Here is a 19592-nt window from a genome sequence, read left to right as displayed (position 1 = left end):
TCGTTCTGTACATAATGATTTGACTACGGATTACTGTTTACCTGACCAAGAAATAGGACTCACGGCTGGCGTGACCTGTCCGTTGATATCAAAGATAACAAAGCAGAGGAAGACCCGGATGACAATGAGCCCGACTGCAGGGACAATTTCTTTGCAATATATGTTCTTAATTCGAATGCCTCTAGCTGTCACCAAAAAAAAAATTGACTGGTTGTCAGGTCAAACAAACAGATGAGTTGATTGAGAACCCTTCGTACGTCTTCCCAAGGAAATTGGTATACAGAAGGCTAAAAAAAAGTAACATTCAGATCCAAAAATTTAGGAATACATTAGCAAAGGGTACCGCAACGATGACAGAAGAAAAGAAGGTTGTTAAAAAGGTAGTTCTTGTTCATAATTATTTTGAATAGAAACTCCGATTCCACATCTAAGACTCTGTGTCCGGAGAAAATTAAAATCTTTAGTGATATACATCACCATAGTCTAGGTCATATGTATGTCGATAAGAACATGCCATGATAAAAGCCAAATACTATACGCCAAACTTGTACAAAAAAGTTACATATGTATGTAGAAGGATGCGTAGTCTGCAAGACCCAGAGTAGTAAGAAAACTCAACCACCACTCCAAGAAACAGACATACCCCCATTTCCTTTCACTAAGGTAGGACTAGACTTATCAGGTTCATATGCGACCACTTTATCAGGAAATAAGTATATATCATATCATTGATATATGCATTTCCAGTCCCTAACGAGTCCGCCAATAACATTGTTCACCTTATTCTAAAAGAAATCTACCCGAGATATGGTTGTGTAATGCACGGAAAAGGAAATAAAACTGTATGCGAAACTCTAAAAGAGTTGAACATAAAATCACATCACTGCGTCATACTCCAGCACAGAAGGAACTGGGAGGGTGAACAGGTTTCATCGTGCGCTTTACGTCACAGAGGGTAGATGCTGTCCAAACGTGGGGTGTTTAATCAAATCAAACATTGGCCGCGATAAGATTTCACCCAAATGAATCATTCAAGTTTTCGCCATATTACTTGCTGTACAATCGCGATCTGGCACTACCAGTGGACACCTTACTAAAACCATTGATACCCTGGAGAAGACCAACACCAGATAAACCTACAAGAACAAAACAAGACATTCTTGGTGGTTTATAGAGAAAAGGAAAGCCACCAAAAAGGGTGAAGACGTTGGATTATAGGTAGGAGATCCAGTATACCTACGGTATACCTAAAGAACAGTAGCAAGAAATAAACTTTACCAATCAGTTCTGTTGTGAAAGATCAGTTGACGGAACAACTATTAAGTGTTACGCCCGGCTGACTTGCTGACCAATCCCTTTCATCGAAGAATAAGAACGGGCGACGCATAGAACAAATTACATCGTACCACCAACAGACAAGGAATCCTTAGAGGAGGGCGAAATCCCGGAATCACTCAAGCGTACAATACGCTATAAACAAAAAGCAAAGAGAGGATTCCGACGATGAAGAAAGTATACCATTAATTGAGTTTCAAGGATGAATGCGTATCACAAAGATCATAGGTATTGTCAATGAGGATCTTTTTAATATCAACTTCAGAGTACTTGTGCGAAGAATCAGAGTGGTGTTTAACTAAGTCATTTTTGGATGACTGATCACAAGATATGAATATTTCCGGTTTCCATTTTTATTGAAGACGCGCGGACCTCTGGACACACCAGAGGTGGGATCAGGTGCCCAGGAGGAGTAAGATCCACTATCGACCGGTTACACCCACCGTGAGCCCTATATTTTGATCACGTAAACGGAGTTATCCGTAGTCAAAATCAGTGTGCCAAGAACAGCCAAACAATCGGTATGAAACACGTCAGACAGCATTGGATCCAATGAAACGTGGTATTGGCAAACTAGATCGTTATTACGACCATAGAATTTGCGAAATGCTTACTTTAAACGAAACTGTTGAAACCTTTGCACCATCAACTTGTTTGTCAGTAGCCTGCTTCGATTTAAAAATTGACCATACGCAGAACAAGCTCTTGTGTTGAGAGTCAAAAGACTATATGCAGGTGATAATGTAATATTGCTACATAAATATGGAGAAACTGAAATCATCCCGTTTGTCATAAAGTCGAGTTGCTAGTTTGCCGTTTATATCTATTTTCAATAAAATATCCAAGTATGAAGCAGAAGTGGACGACTCTGTGGTGTCTTTTATTTTGAGTTCACTGGGATGCAAGGTGAAGATAACGATCAGTGATCAATCTCGTACCGATATATCGAATCGACATTTGAATGAAAATTATTATTGAAATTCACTTTAATGATCAAGCTCGACAGATTCAATTTTGGAATGACTTAATTCACATGTATAGTAATCCATGAAACCTAAATAATTCATTTGCATTACAGTTACATGTTTAATCGTTCCTTCTAAAGACAAAACACGATGTCGCCTCCATATGTATCAATCAATCAACAGCTACACACTCTCCCACTTCTCAAAAGTGAAAATAGATAAACCGTCGTCGATATATCTATATGTCGAGATGAAGGCCACAGCAAGAGATTTTATCAACGATCACCCCCAAATAACCACGTATGATATCCCTCTAAACCTTAAGATATAAAGAAGTTCTCATTTGACAATCGTTTGGCGGAATTTCCAGTAAAGTCCCTAGTATCCATGAAAACTCACCCTGTGTGGGATTCCCATGATCTCGTCATATTTATTTCTAGTAATGATTATATTCCAATTAATTAAGAATTGATTCCCGCGAGGACCGGGATTAGAATAGGTCCTCAGTACCCCTTGCTTGTCGTAAGAGGTTACTAAATGGAGAGGTCCTTCCGATGAGACCGCAAAAACCGAACGAGAACAAGGACGGGGCTGTAGCTTACTCGTCACCATCGAATTTAAACTCAGATCTCAACCTGCAGATGCCAATCATGAACGAAGCATAGATGTATTCATTCCACAGTGACGAGTATTTGCGAATAATTCTGCGAGACAAGTGAAATCTGCTTATTATGTGAGACAAGTGAAAACTCCTTATTCTGCGAGACAAGTGAAATCTGCTTATTCTGTGAGACAAGTGAAATCTGCTTATTATGTGAGACAAGTGAAATCTGCTTATTATGTGAGACAAGTGGAATCTGCTTGTGAGACAAGTGAAATCTGCTTATTATGTGAGACAAGTGAAAGCTGTTTATTCTGTGAGACAAGTGAAATCTGCTTATTCTTGGAATAAACAATAAGTGTTCAAAGAAGAGGCAAGACGGCTAATTAAAAAAAATCAGATGAACTTTGTTTTGCTTTATGAACACGATGGTTGTCCATGTACTCGTATTTGAGATCATGTCTTGGTCATTGTTGACTGTTCTAGTTCAATCTGTTATATTGATCATAAAGATTAAACGATTGAGAGAGGTTTTCCGAGTTGCTAGAACTTGTAACAAATACCTTTGTATAGTTATGCAATAAAATATGTTCAAATCAATGTATTACTAATATATATATATTCTGTATATTATGTATTAATGTAATAATAGCGAAGAGTGTTAGAAATCTCCCACCACACTGGACAACCAAAACTTGTATTTCTAAAAAATCAACATACTATTTTACACTTGCATCGCATGTTGTAGTGCAAAGAGTTCACCACATGAATAAATTTATATCATATTGCCTTGTTCTGTTCATTCACCCGACAGACTACAACTGAAAATGTTTCTAGTATTCTTCACCAGTGTGGGATTGTTTATTGACTTTCCATGATCATTGGAATTATCCTGGCATGAGTGGCACTTCTGAGGATTCAGAAATAAATAAGCAACCTCTATACTTTATACCCAACGTGGGTAGCTTACCAAAGCGAGTCAACAAATTATGGATCTGAATGAATTGCTGTTTTGGAAGAGAAAATTACGTGAAAGAATCCGGAAAAATACAATAATGGTATAATTTGAAAATTCAAGGTCGAAACGAAGTTAGATGAGTTGTACGATGAATTACTGTTTTAGACAACAAAACCACGTGAACGAATCCGTAACAATACAATATTGGTACGATTTAGAAACACAAGGTGGATACTCAAGGCCGAAACAAAGTAATTGTACTTGAATGACCGTTTTCGAAGACAAAATTTACATTCTCGTATAAAAGCGACAAAATCAGCAAAAACATTCTGCTCTCGATATGCCTTTGGTTTTTATTTGTTAACTACATGTACTACTTGAAAACCATTAAAACAATTTTTTCTGTTTTGTACCCCCACCGCCTTCTGTGAACCCGTCCTCTCCTCTGACTCCGTCCTTTTCTGTAAACCCGCCTTCTTCCGTAATTCCACCTTCCTTGAACCCGTTCTCTTCTGCGACTCTGTCTTCTTTTCAATTCCCTTCGTCTACCCCGCGATCTGGATCTTGTATCCCTGTATCGATCTCGAACGTATTTTCTTTGTTTTCTCCCTCTCCGTCTTCTTAGTTTCCGGTCATGTGACTTTCTATACATTTTCCTGAATTTTCTGTATTTCCGCCTTCTGTAATTCTGCCTTCTTCTCTGAACCCGTCCTCTTCTGCGACTCTGTCTTCTTTTCAATTCCCTTCGTCTACCCCGCGATCTGGATCTTGTATCCCTGTATCGATCTCGAACGTATTTTCTTTGTTTTCTCCCTCTCCGTCTTCTTAGTTTCCGGTCATGTGACTTTCTATACATTTTCCTGAATTTTCTGTATTTCCGCCTTCTGTAATTCTGCCTTCTTCTCTGAACCCGTCCTCTTCTGCGACTCTGTCTTCTTTTCAATCCCCTTCGTCTACCCCGTGATCTGGATCTTGTATTCCTGTATCGATCTCGAACGTATTTTCTTTGTTTTCTCCCTCTTCGTCTTCTTAGTTTCCGGTCATGTGACTTTCTATACATTTTCCTGAATTTTCTGTATTTCCGCCTTCTGTAATTCTGCCTTCTTCTCTGAACCCGTCCTCTTCTGCGACTCTGTCTTCTTTTCAATCCCCTTCGTCTACCCCGTGATCTGGATCTTGTATTCCTGTATCGATTTCGAACGTATTTTCTTTGTTTTCTCCGTCTTCTTAGTTTCCGGTCATGTGACTTTCTATTAATTTTCCTTAATTTCCGCCACATTCGTCTTGATGTTCTTCGCCTATAATTTATCCTGCAACGCCTCCAATTGCATCTTCGATCTGTATATCGCAGAGGATGTTTCTAGTAAAAGAAGACATTTACTGACAATATCAGTAGTTTCAAAAATACCCGTTAATCATATGGCGTCATAAGCAGTTGCGGATCCAGAGTCGGCGGGCCGAGCCATCCCCCCCCCCTTTCACAAATATGATTGATATCTTATAGAAATGTCCAACACTTTAAAATATACAGTCTTATTTTGTCAGAACTCAAGAGCTTTAAGTTCGCCTCCTAAATCCCCACCATGGCTTCTTCCTGGACCCATCCGAGGGCTTTAAGACAGCCCCCAGATCCCCAGCCTTTTACCCCCCTCTTCAGAAATTTATGGACCTGCCACTGATAAGGAATATTGAACTTCATTTATCTAATAATATTATATGTATTCGACAAAGAATTGATAATTGCTTACAAATATGACACCTCTGGGCTTTAAGCTGGAAAAGATCGTCGCTGCGTAATCAGCACCACCCTTCATGCTGTATCTGTTGACGCCTTGCTCGCTTACCAGCAGCTGTTGAGCTTTTCTCAGTTCCGTGAGTTTCGCCATAGTTCTCTCTGGTAAGAATAATGACGGCGTTTACATGCATATGTTTTCTCTTCAGTGAAAATATAAGGTTAATTCTAGGATGTCAACAAGTACTCGATTATCGCTTTTTCATAGTCGAGCACTCGTTAAAAATAGCTTTTTAGTAGTATTTATAAAAGTCTAACGCTTTTTTTGTTTGTTTGTTTTAGTGTGTAAACTATTTTGTCCAATTTTAACCAATAACGTCGACCAAATTATTTTTAAACAGAAATAATTAAAGTAATTCCACCCTCCTGTGATGTCATCAGATTTTGCAAAATCAATGCTTTATTTACATTTATGTGTGATAGGAACATAAATTTTGTTGGAGTCTTTTCCGATAGTTATTGTAAAAAATCTTGTTAAAAATAAACTATTTTAAAAGTCTAAGTTAAAGATGAATAATCAATGATACGTTTTAAAATATTGAATCCAAGGGCAATAACCCTGTTTCTATTGATTTCTTTATCATATCTATTATGCGATAGATTTCCTTTATTTTTACAGACATTTTGTATATTTTTGTGAAGATACAGTTTCATGAAATTGTTATGAATGCTACTATATCGTCATAACCAGTTTTTATGAAATTTTGATAATGCTGTTTAAAGAGACACTACAGCTCATTTTCCACATTTTAATAAAGTGTTTTTTAAAACATGTATTGATAAAATGATAAAATTCATATCGATACTAACAATTTTGAACAATTGGGATGCATCAATTTACCCTCAACTGCGCTTTGAAGATCGTTCGGAATTCAAAGGTTTCTTCATTCTGACTCGGACTTTTGAATGCTTATTTACATCACATGGTTTTGAATGACAGCAAAGGTGTTGTGTAGGAAATTATTTAAATTCCCTTCAAGGGGGTCCACATTCACCTTTCAAGTATAAGAGTATTCCCTGCTCCTTAAAATAAGTAATTATAAATAAATCATTATTTCAACAGAAATCCTTCCATGTTCCCATTGACCGATGTTTTTACAACTAACACATGTCGTGTTCAGATAAAAATAGCACTTACTTTTAAAAGTAGTGTCTTCACAGCTAGTCTCAATGGCAGATTTAGGGGGGGGAGGGGGGGGCAGGATCCCCCCTCCCTTTTTACGCCACAGATTGTGAATGAAAATCCAAATTTTGCACCAGAATGGCCGATTACTGTGGCTAATCTTTGACTTTCACACCCCCTTCGGAAATCCTAGATCCGCCACTGAGTTACATGGGTTTCTCCGAGCTCTTTGTTTTCCAACGGTCAAACTGATACCAAGGTAAATTTTATTTCACGTATGAGTTTTATCTCATTCTATTTTCACCTCTTTTCTCACAGAATCTGTCAATATTCTAGATCTATCAACTACACTTTCTCTCACTGGACGACATGCTGCACTGTTTACTGTATATGCGCATGCGTCTGAAGACTGAAAGGAGGAGACTCCATATTTTTTTTGTATAGGCCATCAAAAAGTATTAATTTTTACGTTAAAACGATAATTTTTAACTTTAGATAAGTGTTATTTTCGCAAAGTTCATACTTTCAACAATGCAACAAGAATTGAGAAAGCGCTAGGAAAATTGTCATTTCATGATTTTTCCGCAAAATGAGCTGTAGTGTCTATTTAAGGAAAATTGCAATTTTCTGACGGTGATATATAATTCTGTTTATGTACGTCTCGTATCTTAAAAAGTGTGATGACATATGTATTTTATTTGATAATTTGTTAGTTTTAACTCTAATGAATGGAAATAAATACATTTTTCAAACTTGTATCAGATAAAACTGCGAGTATGGAGTTACCTTAAATCGTACATTGCGCATACATTGGAAAGATCTTAGGGGCCTAAATATGATTGTTTCTTTTTATGTCTAAGTGCATTTTGATTGTTGCTTGTACAAAATTTCAATGTCAAAATAATTTCCGTTTATCTACTTCTGTCACAACTCGGTGAATGATTCAGTTGGAACTAGACCCCAGTTGATTGATTATGGGTATAGTATCATGTGTAACCACACACTCTCAAAGGTTGAGTTAATTTCCTTGGGAACGGCGCACTCAAAAAAATTCTCAGATAAAAGCTTGCTCTATGTTTATTTCGCATAAAACAAAAATAATGAAATGAAGTCATTAACATAAATAATAAATTATAGTAAATGTCTGTCTTATATTTCATGTTGATTTACTTTTCATGCTATCCGTGAAAGTGAAATAGTATACATATGAATTTCTTATTCTCGTCCTGAAGCTAGTACATATATATCTGAAGGCCGAAAGACTCGGAGTTTGAAGGAATATTAAGCCATGCAGTTCCAAAGCAACAGAAAGAAAATTTGGACTGTGTTTACCATAATCTCAGCGAGATTGGTCGAGGCTGGATATTTGGACTGACGAATCTCGCTGACATTATATTTACCAATATTTTTAACAACACGGAGTACAGTATTCTATTCAAGATTGCTTGATTGATCGTATATTATTTAACGTCCCACTCGAGAATATTTCACTCATATGGAGACGTCATCACCATTGTCGGTGAAAGGCTGCAAAATCTAGGACTATGCTCGGCGCTTGCAGTCTTTGAACAGGGAGGGATCTTTACTGAACCACACCTGCTGTGACACTGGACCTCAGTTTTTGTGGTCTTATCCGAAAGACCGTCCTTAAGTCGCCTCTTACGACAAGAAGGGGGTATTAAGGACCTATTCTAACCTAGCTGCAGAACGGTACACAAGTATTGTAGAAAAAATGTACTAGGAATTTTTTGATATAAAATTCATGAAATGAAGATGCAAGAATATAGCGATTTAAGGCCCCAACCGTGCGCATGTTTTTATGCGCCGTAACTCTAAGGTTTTTATAAGGGATGGATCTGTAGCTCTCTGATCTGTCCCAATATTTTTTCAGAGAGCTACATTTCTGCAGCTAATTCTAACCCGGATCCCCAAAGGACTTCTATTCAAGAGATACGGTTATAAGACTTATTGGTTGACATGGTAACAAATGTATTTACACTCGATTTTTTAAAAAAAACAACTTATCTTTAAAATAAATGAAATTTCTGTACCTAGGTAGTTGTAGAATCTGTGGTCCAAAGCGAAGTCCGTACGACCTGGTGAGTACAATCGCGGTGAAATGATCAAACCATCAGATCGATAGAAGGCCACACATGACAGAACAGCAAGAATAAAGATGATGCATTTCTCCTGCATTTTGGCAAAGCCCTTGGCTGTTCACTGTATATAATAGAACAATTTTAGAAGAATTTTTTTTAGATCATAAACAAAACATGGGTAATTATTTTGTTTCATTTATTTTAAGCAAATTATTTACCATTTACATTAATCTTTAGAATATGTGTATGATAATGTATTTTTTTTCCAGGAAATAATGTATTCTGAGAGAAGTTTCTAAAAATACATGTATTTTAATATACACAGTATGACCATTATTAATGGGGTTAAGATTCATTGTCTAAGATATTCTACATTTGATCGGGTGATATTGGGGAAATCAAAATAGACCAACTTATTCATTATTTTCGATATAAATTTCATCAAAGGAATATGGATTAAAATCCAATATCTTATACACATACATGTATTATAAGGCATTATGTTAGTTAATTGATAGGGTATGTGCCTAATTCTCGAAAGTAGTTGCGATGTGACACTGTGTGTGTACCGGTGTTGTAACATAGACTTTTCCCCTGCATAGATTTTCCCCCGGAAAAACGGGCCCGGGAGATTTCCTCCCATAGGGAGAAAAAGCGCCCCATCATATAAGTTCCCCCTATGTAGAAAGTCAGTATAGAGTTTGCCCCTGGGCGGAAAAAAACCTCCCTGGTATAGAATTTTTCCCCTCCTGTTTCCGGATTACGATATTCATAAAATAAACGATTTTTTTTTAGACGTTGAAGTTGGGTTTACACGCTGAAAACTTTGAATTGCATATACTAAATACAATAAGCTTCTCAAAAGACTTTAACGATGGTCGTTATCATTAGGATTTTTCGTAAAAAGTCGACTAAAAGATATACAAAATATCTGAAAAGTAAAATAGATGCACTGTATAGATTTAAGCAATTTAATTTTCCCGTTTAATAAAATTCAAAATTCTAAATTAAAAAAACCCCCATTAACTTCTTCCCAACTTCACTATTTCAAATGTTAGATACTGGTAAATAACGGCAAAGACTTAAGATGTCTGGATGAATTTTTGATATACCATTACACTATTTGAATAATTTCCTTAAAAAAACATAAGATGATGATTGAAATACACAAGACCCTGCTCAAAATTTAAAAAATAAAAAAAAATAAAAATTCCTGGGTCTAGATAAGCAAGGGAATTCTAGTAATAGAACAGGAAACGGATACATAACTCACATGTAAGAAGGGGGGAGGCATACTGTCATTTAGGGGGAAATTCTATACTGGGATGGCTTTTCCTAGGGGCAAAATTGGGCTCGGGTTAATTCTCCCAAGGGGGAAATTCTATGCCAGGCCCATCTTTCCGGGGAGAATGTCTATCCCGGGCCCGTTTTTCCGGGGGAAAAGTCTATGCGGGGGGGGGGGGGGTTGTATGCTACGACACCGGCATATATTTATATATGTCTTATGCTGGATTTTTTCTCTCCTTTCTATCATGAATTCATATTTGAATACTATTTTATATTTGTTTTGTGCTGTGATTTTTTTCTATTATGTATTCATGTATTTGGTTACTAATTTTAATTACAAATTTTTTGTTTTGTATATGTTTTAATGCAGGACCACAATGAAAACTAACTGTATGCTAATTTGTATCATCATGGATAAATAAAGGCTATTATTATTATTTATTATTATTATCATGTTGTAACATCGATTTTTGGGGGGTTTGAACCAAGAAGTCATTTATTGATGTAAAAGTGATATAATTTAATTTTTTTTTTTTTTGGTATTCTGTTTCAGAGTGCTCAAGAAATAAAAGTTTATTTGTCCAACGTTTTGTAATATTACCTTTTCCTAGACACAATAAAACAAATTGCACTGTTTTATTATACAAAGGACAGAATATTATATACTATAGATATACTATATATACAGAAAGATATATAAAATGTTATACATGTATTATTTTCGTCAATAATATTTTACTAGAAAGCATTGTAAGAATTTCACGTATTTCAACACATAAACATATAGTACTAGAATGATGTGTATTCTTTTAGTGGATAAATCTTATAAATATGTTTTCTTCATTTACATCATCATTCACGAATTACCTACCCCCACAGAAAAGTGAACATATATTGTTTAGATTTGCATCCTGAAATACATTTCACACATACAATGTGGCAAATCTGACTACTGATATTTTTCGGGTTTTTTTTCTCTAGAGTGTGAAACATCGTAATTAGGTTTTTTGTCGTCATTTTCAGAATCAAAAAATTATTTTCCTTTTAAATTCACTAAGGGGTGGGATACAGAGTTTATAAGAAATCTTTTTTTTTTGGTCTATAATATAATATGCCTTGTACCCCATGCAATTACATCAATACAAATAATACGCCCAACCTACTCTTGTAAACATTTTATCGGTATTGCTATCAATATACTGTTACTCAATTTTACAGAAAGACAATGTTGTAATAGAGCTCACCTTCATTCTTGTTAACTGGAAGGACAAGAACAGCAGGTTTGACGTCCAAACGAGGACGCTAAAGAGGCAATCGCGTGTCATCATACATGTTGTCACACAAGTTGAGACAAATCCGAAACATATTGTGGTTTCAAGTTTTCAATCAATATGAATTAAACAAACTCGTTCTATTTTCTAAAACATCTGAAAAACGCGCAAGATATCTATCTTTGTGGAAGTGCTAATATTGAAAAATACTAGTATTCTTAAATCCACGGAAGAATATGAACAAGTTACGAAGAATGACAAAACCATGCAGAAACCACGTTTTATGTAAGAGGATGATTGATGAAAATAATACGAATGATTTTTTGAAAATATATATTCTCTAGATGCTCAAGTATCACAAAGTATCGTGCTTTGTATGGGCAGGTAACTCTGTACTTTCCAATAGAATACATATTATGCGCTACAGAAAGCAATTGGCAATTTGTCAATTATCTTTTCGCAAGCAGTACATGATATATTAAAAAAATCATCACAATTTTTATGAACTACACCTGTAGTACTGTAAAGTAAGAAAGATTTTCATTTATAGGCTATCTCTTTTTTTCTTTTTTTTTTCTGACAGGATAAATCGCTTATTCCAATTTTGCATGATTCTTAGCTATTGTTGAATATCATATCATCACTACTGTAATGTCACAGCAATATTATATCATCACTACTGTAATGTCACAGCAATATTATATCATCACTACTGTAATGTCACAGCAATATTATATCATCACTACTGTAATGTCACAGCAATATTATATCATCACTACTGACTGTAATGTCACAACAATATCTTATCATCACTACAGCAATATCATGACAATATCATATCACCACAATAACATCATATCCAGTGGCGGATTTAAGGGGGGCGCAGCCGCCCCCCCCCCCCTTTAAATTTTCAAATTTAAGGTAAATCGTGGTATCTTGTTTAGAAAAATGTACCAAACGATAAAAGAAGCAATAATTTCTTCCACTCCCGGAGAAATAAATAACAAAATCTTTTGATTTCTTGAAATACTTTATTGGGAGAACTTAATTTTTTCCAAAACCTCTTAAAATTTGCGTCATTTTTATTAATTTCACCTTATAAAAAATGATAGAAAATATTACAAATGGCTAAATAGGAGACATATTTCAAGCTCTATAAAACCTATAATATCCAGGGCCTCAAGGCGGTCCCCAGACCCCCTGCCTCATAAAGTGGCGCCCCCTGTAATCACAATTCCTGGATCCGCCCTGTAACTCTTCAGTATTCAGACCTCTGTCCCTCCACTTAGTTCAGAATATACATGTGAATCCGACTTTAAATGCCAGTGGTCACTCTTTTACAGAACTTACAATCAATTAACTTGTATCACTATGCTTACAATATGTCTTTACTCCTTTCAACCGATTCTTGCGCACACGGAATAGGATGTACCGGACTATTCTCTTTAGAGAAGTCGAGAGGCATAGCCTTCATCGACTTCTCTTCACAAGCATTCATGTTTTGATTCTGGAAAACGCGTAAATGCCGGAATCGGTGACGGTTTATGCTTCGACCGACATTTCGACTAAGATGTGCCTGGATTTACGCAATAGACAACTTGTTTTCAAACATTTAGCAATAATGCACAAAACTGTCACAAGGAAATCAACACTTACTTGCTTTTAATCCATTTTCAACATGTCCCCTGTCCCGGGTTTACGTTAACTGGTCTTGGGAGCTGTCACAATAGGGGACCAGTTAAGAGAAAAGCAGGCTGACGTAAACAGAGTTGTGACTTAAACCCGGGACAGGGGCAGGTTGAAAATGGATTAAAAGCAAGTAAGTTTTGATTTCCTTGTGACGGTTTTGTGCTTTGCTGTTAAATGTTTGAAAACAACTTGTCTATTGCGTAAATCCAGACACATCTTAGTCGAAACGTCGGTCGAAGCATAAACCGTCACCGACTCCGGCATTTACACGTTTTCCAGAATCAAAACATGAATGCTTGCGAAGAGAAGTCGATGAAGGCTATGCCTACCGACTTCTCTAAAGAGAATAGTACCGGACCTGCCACATGCAAAAGTTGGATATTGTTTCACGTCCCGCACGAGAATTTTTCACAGATATGGAGACGTCACCATTGCCGATGAAGGGCTGCAAAATTTGCTCGGCGTTTACGGCCTTTGAGCATTGTGGGATCTTTATCGTGCCACAACTGCTGGTTTCTGCGATCTCATCCGAAGGGCCGTCCCATTTAGTCGCCTCTCACGACAAACAAGGGACACTGTGGACCTATTCTAACCCGGATCCCGACGGAATGTGGTGCTGGTTGTAGCTGCAAATAGTGAATTAATTGTCGCATGAAAAGGCAATATTCATCTGTATATAGACAACAATACCCGCATAACATTGATATCCTGATCTTCATGTTTTAGTTACATTACGTGATTTTGTTCAGGAAATAAACATATTACAAGTAGAGAGTTCTAATGTGTTGTAAAGATTCATGTGGTTGGTACGAGCGATGAAATATACTTAAAAATGAAATAATTGAGAGAAAATCGTTTGTTTTTTCTTCCTGAGATTCATGTGGTTGGTACGAGAGATGAAATATACTTAAAAATGAAATAATTGAGAGAAAATCGTTTGTTTTTTCTTCCTGAGTTCCATAAAGAGCTCAAAATTGTCGGAAATATTGATTGATTGAATATTGCTTAACGTCTCGATCGAGAATTTTTCACTCATATGGAGACGTCACCAATGCCGGTGAAGGGCTTCAAATTTAAGCCTATGCTCGTCGCTTACGGCCATTGAGCAGTGAGGGTTCTTTAGCGTGCCACACCCACTGTGACATGGGGGATACGTTTTTAAGGCATCTCCGAGGACCCATGACATTCACACCTGATGCCGAACGTTTGGCGATGGAACTATCACTACCTGTTTTAACGACTTAGGTCTGTCGCGGATCTTTACCGTGCCACACCTGCTGTGACAAGGGACCTCGGTTTTTGAGGTCTCATCCGAAGGACCGCCCCATTTGGTCACCTCTTACGACAAGCAAGGGGTACTGAGGACCTATTCTAACCCGGATCCCCACAGGATTTGTCGAAAATAAAAATACACCATACGATTTGCAGATCAATAATTAGAAACATAGCGGACTTTGCACGTTGAATTCAAATTATGGCTGAGTCAAATTTCTTTGAATCTGGGAACGACTTCATACAAAACTACGTGATGAGGATTACAATAAGGAGAAGCTTCATTGAAAAAGTATACTTATCCCAATCAAAATCGATACCTATCGCTGTATAGTAAGCACGAAGGTAATCAGACTGTTGCTTATCTGATGCACCTGTCATTAACAATTTAATTGCTTGAAACATTCATTTTATTTAGGTAGCAATTTTCTTTACGTCATTTGATTATTCAGACTGAATTGACTATATTCAATTTATATACGGCACTGTATACTGCTATATATAAACATTTTGCACATGACAATGAATATTTGAAGAACGTGTGCATAGATATACAGTTATTCAGTATCGTGCGCAAAAGTCATCCTTTGAGCATTATACATGTATATTGCAGTTTATTTAACCTGATTTGACATTTTCACTGTGAAAAGGGTGCTGTGATAAAAGCAAATCTTTTATTATTATTTGTATGTAGGAGAAATGTCCGTTTATCATCTTTTGTGTAAATGCAGTAAAATGAATAAATAATCTCTTCCTGATTTAGAGGTAAATATGCGCCAAAATAAGTGCATTTCGTAATTCTCTTACCTTTACATAGTTTCCATCAATCTCTACCCAGAGTTATCGTTCCCGCTACGCTCCACTAATACCTCTGTCAACGTCTAAAAAGCATATCAAAATGTACTAAAACTAACTTAGCATATCAAACTGTAATGATAATATCTAAGCAAATCAAACACTTGTCTGAATTTTTTAAAAGCAGTAGATGGTAAATATGAGACACCTGAGCGAATTAAAAGGTTTATATAAATATTCATTATTCAATAATACTAGAATAATCATGGAATTTGTTGTTTTTGTGAACCAACTTTAAGATTTAAAGCTTAAAACTTAAACTTGTAAAATTATTATTTATATGATGCAATAGGTAAAAGTAAGTTTTGCCAAGAATCTTGACATTCAGACGTTGACAGAGGTGTTGTAGCGTAGCGTAATACGCCCTCTGGTGATAGATTGAGTTTCCATTGACACTCGGAACTTCTCGGTTTACCAGCGGAGTTATCCTTCTTGCGATAGGTGACATAAAGCCCCCACTTCCGTTGACCAAGCTTTGATCAGTTTAAAAACCGATAACTTGTCGGTGAAAATCGTATAATTTTACCCAATGAACGAATTTATATTAGAGTGACATACAGATTTTTAGTGAGGGAAATATCTGGGCTACGGCGTGATGTCACCGTTTTTACTGGTAGGTAGAGTTTTATAGGGCATTTCAAAAAGAATTCCTTGGTAGTGCCTCTCAGTTGACAGACGAAGTTTTTTTTATATATAGAGTGGGTTACGAATTTTTATAAAACGTTTATTTTAGGTAATTTTTCGGATCGATGGTATAGGTTAGATTACAAATATGTTTTAATAAAAAAAAAGTCGAAAAGGCCCGGGGGTCTATATCGGGGGGGGGGGGGGGGGGGGGTTCTGTCCTCAAGCACCTGTGAAAAAAGTAAGTAATCATTAATTTTAATGATTAATCCAGTTATCGCTATCCATTGTGAGACTGAATGTACAATGAGATACACTTTTCTTTCTAGCGGGAAATTGTCAGTGTTCAGGCACTGGGTGTAATTGTGCTTTTGGGTGTAAATGTGTAGCCGGTGTAGAGGCAAATTTTGACTCCCATAGAATAATGACCGGGGGTCATTTTTCGACGTCGAAAATGACCCCCGGTCATTATTCGACGTAGAATAATGACCCCTTTTGCCCGTAGAAAAATGTCTTTTTCAAAAAATCAGTCCATTTCACGTTTAGAAAAATGACTCCCGTAGAATAATGACCCCCTTGTAAATTTTATTAAGGATTGTTTCTCTGGTAATGCCTAAGGGAGGCAGTCCAACATTGTCATATTATAAGTAAATCTATCATTCATATGAAACGTAACTAGATTAAAACATATTAGGAATTGTAATTTTGTTTCAAAAATAAGAGTTTACTTGTTTTAACAAAATAGTGACTCGTACCAAGTAAGTGTCTAGTCACAACGAGTTATATTCGTCATTACGAGTAAATACATGCATAGTTATATCGAGATACATGTAATCAAATTTTGTATGTAGGAGAAATGTCCGTTTATCATCTTTTGTGTAAATGCCGTAAAATGAACAAATAATCTCTTCCTGATTTAAAGGACATTACTACATGTTATCAGGGTACATTTACGTTATTTTCTTGAGCATAGCAAAAATCACGATGTGTCATAATTCTTGGGTGATTGAGTCGGATTTACACTCAGATAATGTCGACGAACCATCGCTCCCGATCAGTGTAATTAGCCCGTCTGCATCCGAATCCTCTTTAATATCCACCTCTTTTGACCTTTCGCTATGTATTATTTTTATGTTCATATAGTGGAAGAATATACTAGACTAAATGTGAAATATATTGCTGCCATACCACAATTAACAAAATTCTAGTGACTGAATCTTAACATCATTTTTATTGAAATTTGATTTTAAAAATTCTTTCAGAATTCCACTTTAAGAAAAATGTCTGACCCATGCAACTGCCAGAAAAGTAAGAAATTATTAATTTAATGATTAATTCAGTTATCGCTATCCATTGTGAGAGTGAATGTACAATGTGATACATTTTTCTTTCTAGCGGGAAATTGTCAGTGTTCAGGCATCTGTCCCTCCACTGGGTGTAATTGTGCTTCTGGGTGTAAATGTGAAGCCGGCTGTAAATGTCCCGGATGTAAGATTGTAAATGCAGTGGTAAGTTTTTACACAACGATTTGTTTTCAATTTCTTACCGAAAAGATGAAATTCCGTTAATTTTCATAACTGTGTTTACAGTATATTTATACTCCTTTCAGCAGGTTTCTGTGCATACGGAATAGGGTGTATCCGACCTGACACGTATAAATGTGCTGCGGCATGTAGCTGCAAATAGTGAATAAATGATTGCATGAAAAGACATCATTCATTTGTAAATAGTGTACTAACAATAAATGCATAATGTTGATCATTATCCAGATTTTCATTTTTTTTTTATACAATCTGTGTTTTTGTTCATGAAATAAATAATTGAAATTAAAAGTACAGAGTTCTTATGTGTTGTTATTTAAAGATGCATGTGGTTGGCGCCAGTAGATGAAATATACTTGAAAAGTCAAACAATTGGAATAAACCCAGATTCTTCCTAGCTGAGTTTGATAAAAGGGTTTTAAAAAATGTTGAAAATTGTTGGTTGGTTTCTTGTATATGTTTAACGTCGCGCTCAAGAATTTTTTCACTCAGTCATATGAAGACTTCACCATTGCCGATGAAGGGCTGCACAATTTAGGCTTATATGCTCGGCGCTTACGGCGTTGGAGCAGGGATGGATCTCTCACGCGCTTAAGGAGGTATGCTACACCAGAGAAATTTGATGTAGATGAAAAATGGAGGATATGTACAACAATATTTTGAAGTTGAAAAATTTCAAATTTACTTTATTTTGTCAAAAAATACAGTTTTAGTAGAAGGTAATCTGAAAAAAATTTAAAACCCCTGCTGGACTCGAACCTGCGACCTACAGTTCAGCATTCGGTATTCTTTTTTTTTTTTTCTCTTTTATTGATTAACATTTAAACAGATATCACAGACTAATCATCAGTTACAATCACATTTAAAACACTTTGTATCTAAAATATGAACAATAATATTCCCTCTGTTTCTTTCAATAGAGGATTTCTATGTAAGAAAAACTTTTTAAACAGGTTCATTTTCTTTTCTAAAACAGTCAATTGATAATGGTTATAAGTAATGTAATGTCTCAATGTATATCTACAAAGCCTTTCAATATCTATTTTTTTTTCACTTTGCAAAAAAATCTGTCTTCTTCTATAAATACAAAATCTGCATACTGATATAAAATAATTTACAAAAAATACATTCACGTTTTTGATACCCTTATGTAATGCTGTCATGAATATTTCTTCAAAGTTTAATCTGTTAAAAACTTCACTTTCACAATCTTTCAATAACGATTCAAGATGATAAATAACAAAATTGTTCTTAAATTCAGCCAACTCTTTACATCTAATAAATAAATGCATTATATCCTCGCATTCTAGCATACAAATTGGACATATTTTAGAATCAGACTTCCCTATCTTAAAAAGTTTCTCATATGTAAATATAATATTGTGAAAATTTTTGAAATCCAGTTAAGTAATATCTGGTGTTTTGTATAACACCCATACCGTTTCCCATCGCTTTTCAATGGATGATTTATCATTCATATCAAGTTTATCTCGCCAATAAATATTTGACACCGGTTCTTGAAACATTTTTTGAACTAACAAATTATAAAATATTTGTACTGTACCGGATTGGAACACTATCCTTTGATCTCTATATGAAATATCAAAATTTGGCTGAAAGCATGTTCTTTTGTACTCATTTTCATGAACATAATTTTTCCATTCTTCTGGAATAGATAATAACAAATCCTTATAATTTTTTGTAATCAGTGAGACATTTACCTCTGAATTTTGTTCTTGAAAAATCTCCACAATACATGATATTGGTAAAAATCCCGGAATTACTTCATATGAAATATCCTTGACATGTGTAATACTAGCACTAATAAAATCTTTCCAATTCAACATTTTGTTTCTTCTTTGTACTTTCGGATTAAAAAACAGACAATAATTAAAAACATCATTTTCTTTTTCTGTAACAATGATATAATCTTTTATGGCATACCATGCACAAAATAATTCATTGTAAAACTGTGGTAGACCCTCTAAATCTGTTTTCTTAAACTGTAGTAAAAATATCTCCATTCCTGCTCCTAAATTTTGAATCTTTGATAGGAAATATCTAAAAATATGTTTCCACAGAAAATCTTTATTACAACAAAAGTGCTTTGCAAGAAACTTTAGTCTAAATGATAACATTTTTAGATAGATATCAGCTATTTTCAAACCACCATTGTGTTT

The 19592-nt window shown here is 35.6% G+C and overlaps 1 protein-coding gene across 1 annotated transcript; it reads right to left on the bottom strand.

The window, feature by feature from the left end:
* Positions 1–4182: 4182 nt before the first annotated feature.
* On the bottom strand, positions 4183–11467 carry LOC130052419 (pre-mRNA-splicing factor 38B-like). The gene is made up of 4 exons (XM_056157332.1): positions 11405–11467; positions 8826–8994; positions 5608–5753; positions 4183–5219 (listed from the first exon to the last, which is right to left on the bottom strand). Exons 2-4 carry the CDS (start codon positions 8968–8970, stop codon positions 4233–4235), a joined length of 1278 nt encoding a protein of 425 aa, XP_056013307.1. The 5' UTR covers positions 8971–8994; positions 11405–11467; the 3' UTR covers positions 4183–4232.
* Positions 11468–19592: the final 8125 nt, after the last annotated feature.

Source organism: Ostrea edulis, chromosome 2, assembly GCF_947568905.1.
Source record: "Ostrea edulis chromosome 2, xbOstEdul1.1, whole genome shotgun sequence".
In the NCBI taxonomy this organism is placed as follows: Eukaryota; Metazoa; Mollusca; class Bivalvia; order Ostreida; family Ostreidae; genus Ostrea; species Ostrea edulis.
Note: the sequence above shows the minus strand (reverse complement) of the source record. Positions and strands in the feature narration are given on the sequence as shown.

Coding starts and splice junctions, on each gene's coding strand:
- LOC130052419 (XM_056157332.1), bottom strand. CDS start 8,970: ATGCAGGAGAAATGCATCATCTTTATTCTTGCTGTTCTGTCATGTGTG. Junction 5,754..8,825: donor CAGATTCTACAACTACCTAG/GTACAGAAATTT, acceptor TATTCTTACCAG/AGAGAACTATGGCGAAACTC. Junction 5,220..5,607: donor AGCCCAGAGGTGTCATATTT/GTAAGCAATTAT, acceptor TTCTTTTACTAG/AAACATCCTCTGCGATATAC.